Below are 5,572 nucleotides of genomic sequence, written 5' to 3'. Positions count from 1 at the left end.
CTAAAATGTGGTCAAGAATATAGACTAGACTGTAGTCTATACCATAGACTATACTAGACTATAGTCGTGTCTGTAGTCCATACTTTAGACTAGACTATAGTCCTGACTATACACTAGTCCAGATTATAGTTCACACCATGGACTATAGTCCAGATTAAAAACTAGACTACAGTCCAGACTGTAAACTAAACTATGGTTCAGACTTTAGACTATAATCCAAATAAAAGACTAAATTATAGTTCAGATTAACTCAAAACTTGTTTAAGTCTATGTAAAATATGACCCCGATCGAAATACCAAATTTATTAAAAAAATACGTTTGTTATTCTGTCCAACTGTTAGAAGTTTTGAATCTGAATAAACTTTTGTTACCACAAACGACGTGCTTTTTTTTTTAAACACGAATCTATCTGCCGATAGATTCGGAAAACCTGTTAGGAATTTCGTTTTTATATTTTTAGCATAAGTTTTTTAATAAAAATTAATTAAAAATTTTTAAATTGTCACTTCTTTTGTTAACATTTAAACAGGTTAGGAAACTAACCATGAGACTAGTACGTGTTAAAATCAATTAATATACATAAAGCTAAAGAAAAGGGTAGAAACCCAGAACTTATTATTAATAAAAAGTAAATATTTTTTTTAATTTTCTTCGAATTTAATTCGAATATTTCTTTTTTTTTTATTTTATTTACAACACTATGAGGTACATTTGTATAAAGAGTTTTTTTATATAAAAAATAAATAAATTACAAAAATTAAATAAATATTTTTCCTTATGATTTCACTAATAAATATTTGTTCTTATTTCTGTTGTTTCGTATAAATTAAACCTCAAACTGTAGTCGATTTAATCTTTATTGTTAACAGCACGTAATTGTTCCAATTCAGCACGTTCTTGCTTGTTGCGCAACAAGGGTACATTATAGTCGAAAGCATAGAAGAAGCCCTTGGGTTCACCGGTTTCTTCGGGTCCGGGTACATAGGGAGGTTCTTGATGAACATATTCTTGTTGTTCGGCAGCAGAAGGCTCATAACGACCCTCTTGTGTTTGATATTCAGCAGCATAAGGATCGGGATTATGACCATTGGCAGCAGCTAATTCACCCCACAATTTGAAATGTTCTTCCTCGGCCTTAAGAACGGCAGGGGTCTTAGTGGGAGGATTTTTCAAATGAGCTGGACGATTGTCTTCAACATGGAAACCGGTCTTGTCGGCATAATAGTTGGCAACAAAGTCACGACCATGAGGTTGTACATATTTATAGGTACCGGTTACTTTGCCATCAGCATCTTTCTTTTCGTTTTTACCCTGATTCCAATCCTTGTAACCGTAGACGTATTGACCCAAACCATCTTGACCATGATATTGATGGGCATCGTAATGTTCTTCTACATATTCTTCGGGATGTTCAATAACACGGCCCATATAGACGAATTCTCCTTTTTCATTGCGAGCTTCGGGTAGAGGATTTTCACCAGTCTTGGGGGCATATTCGATATTGTTTAAACCACGTAGACCGGCTTGATTGATGAACTGTTGAGCTTCTTCGGGAGAGATATTGATTTTGAAAATATTCTCAGCCAATAGAGCAGTGGGTAAAACCTGGAGGAATATGGAATTAAGAAAACAGGAAATTAGAATATTGGATTGCTTATTATTAAGTTGAGTTTAAAATGATTTTAAGTATCGTGTAAATGTTAATTACTTTATGAATTTTATTATTTATTTATTATTATTTAATTTTTTTTTTTTGTTTACAATAATCTTGAAATTTTTCTCCATTACAAAAGCAAATATTTATTGTTTACCGTTAATAATATGTTAAAATAACTACTTTACAAATTATTAGCTAATTTATTAATAAGTATTATACAATTATTAAAATACTATATTTTTTTTTCACATAAAATTTTTAACAATATTTCTATTTGCCACGCTTCATCATTTAAAGAAGTTACTAGACACATTTTATATATAGTTACTAACTGGTTTAAGACGTGTTTTTAGAAAAAAAACCGCAAATATAATAAAATAATTTGCATTTTGAAGTCATTGAATAAATACAAAAAAAAGTATAAATAATATATAACTAGACAACAGAGAATCCGGATTATGATTGTTTCAAAATTGTTAAAAATATATAATAATTTTTAAATATCAAATAAATTAAAAATTTAATTGTTTATGAATGATTTCACTGTTTGAAATGTTCTAAAAAAAATATGATGATTCTACTTTTAACCTCACAATTTCAAATTTACAAAAATGTTCAATGAAGAAATCGGAAGTGAAAATTCCTTTCAGACTCAATGATGACTAAAGCTTTTCAAACTGAAATATCATCGATTAAGAAGACAATGAACTGTCTGAAATAATATTGGACATTAAAATTTATACTGATGCCTAGTTCAGTCCTAGTTCTAATTCAGTTCTAGTTCAGTTCTAGTTCAGTTCTAGTTCAGTTCTAGTTCAGTTCTAGTTCAGTTCTAGTTCAGTTCTAGTTCAGTTCTAGTTCAGTTCTAGTTCAGTTCTAGTTCAGTTCTAGTTCAGTTCTAGTTCAGTTCTAGTTCAGTTCTAGTTCAGTTCTAGTTCAGTTCTAGTTCAGTTCTAGTTCAGTTCTAGTTCAGTTCTAGTTCAGTTCTAGTTCAGTTCTAGTTCAGTTCTAATTCAGTTCTAGTTCAGTTCTAGTTCGTTTTAGTTCAGTTCTAGTTCAGTTCTACTTCAGTTCTTGTTCAGTTCTAGTTCTACTTCAGTTCTAGTTTAGTTCTATTTCAGTTTTAGTTCAGTTCTAGTTCAGTTCTAGTTCAGTTCTAGTTCAGTTCTAGTTCAGTTCTAGTTCAGTTCTTGTTCAGTTCTAGTTCAGTTTTAGTTCAGTTCTATTTCAGTTCTAGTTCAGTTCTATTTCAGTTCTAGTTCAGTTCTAGTTCAGTTCTAGTTCAGTTTTAGTTCAGTTCTACATCAGTTCTTGTTCAGTTCTAGTTCTACTTCAGTTCTAGTTCAGTTCTATTTCAGTTTTAGTTCAGTTCTAGTTCAGTTCAGTTCTAGTTCAGTTCTACTTCAGTTCTAGTTCTACTACAGTTCTATTTTAGGTTTAGTTCAGTTCTAGTCCAGTTTCAGTTAAGTTCTAGTTCAGTTTTAGTTCAGTTTTAGTTCAGTTTTAGTTCAGTTTTAGTTCAGTTCTAGTTCAGTTCTAGTTCAGTTCTAGTTCAGTTCTATTTCAGTTCTAGTTCAGTTCTAGTTCTACTTCAGTTCAAGTTCAGGTCTAGTTCAGTTCTAGTTTAGTTCTAGTTCAGTTCTAGTTCAGTTCTAGTTCAGTTCTAGTTCAGTTCTAGTTCAGTTTTAGTTCAGTTCTAGTTCAGTTCTACTTCAGTTCTAGTTCAGCTCTATTTCAGTTTTAGTTCAGTTCTAGTTTAGTTCTAGTTCAGTTCTGGTTCAATTCTGGTTCAGTTCTAGTTCAGTTCTAGTTCAGTTCTAGTTCAGTTCTAGTTCAGTTCTAGTTCAGTTCTAGTTCAGTTCTAGTTCAGTTCTGGTTCAATTCTAGTTCAGTTCTTGTTAATTCCAGTTCTTGTTCACGTCAGTTCTAGAGAAATTTTAGTTCAGCTGAAGTTCAGTTCTGAGTTCAAAGTAATTTATAATTTGTTTCATAAAAATTTCTTTAAAAAGCACTGGAAAGTTGTCACATTTGGACAATACAAGCCAAGTTCTCCTTTCAACACTCACAGGACTTGTTCGTTTAATGTTTGACAAAAATTACAAAATTCTATGGTTTAAAATACTCTTGTTTGAGTTCCTTAATTTTTTCAATAAGATTTTATGATGTTTCTAACAAAATTTTTCAAACACTTTTTAACAACTTCCATTCCAAAATGTTTTTCGAGTAAAACTTTTTTAATCAAAATTTAAAAGAAAACATTCAAAATTCTAACATATTATCTTAATAAATCAACATTTCTCACAAATTAATTTAATTTATAGATTTTTTTAGTTTGAATTATCAGTTTAATTCTGAAAATAAATTAATTCTTATTAATGACATTATTTAAGCACTGTTTTATGCACTTAATTAATCATTTTCACACAGTCTTTTATTTATATTATAAACATTAACTTCTTTTAACAAAAAAATACTAACCACCAAAAACACACTAAACAATATGCACTTCATTTTATACAATTTTATTTTATAGTTTTTTTTTTAAGATTTTTTAATTTAAACTTTGATTTTTTGTTCTTTCGAGTTCTACTGTTAAAATGTTAATAACTTGAAATAGCTAAAGATCTTTCTATTTATATAGATATTTTGTTTTCAAAACCTAATGCAAAAACAACTAATATTAGCTGAATATTTAACAATAAATTAAATTGTGCTGAATAGAATTAAAAATAAAAAAACAACAATAAAACAATAAACTAAAAGAAGATGCTCACTCTCTAAGCTGAAGTTAATTATCATTTTTGCTCGTAGCACTTTGAATTAGTAAAACAGCATCTTTTGAATGAACGATGTTGATGATCGTGTTGTTTTTGTTACTGCTGTTTAGTTGATTCTTCTCTGGCTGATGATCTTTTTTAGCCGGTTTATTACTCATCGCGAGAAATGTGAAAAATAGCAAAACAAAACATTAAATAATAATAATAATATTTGTGATAAGAATTCAGTTTGGAATAACGAAATTTGCGTCAATTTACAAAGCTACATAAATTTATGTATATTTATACAGTGATTGACATGAGTTTCAGTGGATTTAATAGGAAATAACACGCGCCGAATTAGTGAACATTTCTGATTTTTTATCTTTTGCATATAGTTCGGGAAAATTCTTCTAGGTCATTTGAGTTCTAATTCGGTTGTAGTTTAGTTTTAGTTCAGTTCTAGTTCTAGTTCAGTTCTAGATCAGTTCTAGTTCAGTTCTAGTTCAGTTCTAGTTCAGTTCTAGTTCAGTTCTAGTTCAGTTCTAGTTCAGTTCCAGTTCAGTTCTAGTTCAGTTCTAGTTCAGTTCCAGTTCAGTTCTAGCGCAGTTCTACTTAAGTTCCAGTTCAGTTCTAGTTCAGTTCTAGTTCAGTTCTAGTTCAGTTCTAATTCAGTTCTAGTTCAGTTCTAGTTCAGTTCTAGTTCAGTTCTAGTTCAGTTCTAGTTCAGTACTAGTTCAGTTCTAGTTCAGTTCTAGTTCAGTTCTAGTTCAGTTCTAGTTCAGTTCTAGTTCAGTTCTAGTTCAGTTCTAGTTCAATTCTAGTTCAATTCTAGTTCAATTCTAGTAGTTCAGTTCTAATTTAGTTCTAGTTCAGTTCTAGTACAGTTCTAGTTTGGTTCAAGTTCAGTTCTAGTTCTGTTCTAGTTCAGTTCTAGTCCAGTTCTAGTCCAGATCTATTTCAGTTCTAGTTCAGTTCTAGTCCAGATCTATTTCAGTTCTAGTTCAGTTCTAGTTCAGTTCTAGTTCAGTTCTAGTTCAGTTCTAGTTCAGTTCTAGTTCAGTTCTAGTTCAGTTCTAGTTCAGTTCTAGTTCAGTACTAGTTCAGTTCTAGTTCAGTTCTAGTTCAGTTCTAGTTCAGTTCTAGTTCAGTTCTAGT

General features: G+C 30.3%; 1 protein-coding gene across 1 annotated transcript; it reads right to left on the bottom strand.

The window, feature by feature from the left end:
* Positions 1-636: 636 nt before the first annotated feature.
* Positions 637-4,268, bottom strand: LOC119613496. Its single transcript, XM_037969523.1, has 2 exons — positions 4,137-4,268; positions 637-1,606 (listed from the first exon to the last, which is right to left on the bottom strand). Exons 1-2 carry the CDS (start codon positions 4,167-4,169, stop codon positions 851-853), a joined length of 789 nt encoding a protein of 262 aa, XP_037825451.1. The 5' UTR covers positions 4,170-4,268; the 3' UTR covers positions 637-850.
* Between the last annotated feature and the right edge of the window lie 1,304 nt (positions 4,269-5,572).

Source organism: Lucilia sericata, unplaced genomic scaffold, assembly GCF_015586225.1.
Source record: "Lucilia sericata isolate MDLA Ls3-8-SP2 unplaced genomic scaffold, ASM1558622v1 Contig002158F_arrow, whole genome shotgun sequence".
Taxonomy (NCBI): Eukaryota; Metazoa; Arthropoda; class Insecta; order Diptera; family Calliphoridae; genus Lucilia; species Lucilia sericata.
Note: the sequence above shows the minus strand (reverse complement) of the source record. Positions and strands in the feature narration are given on the sequence as shown.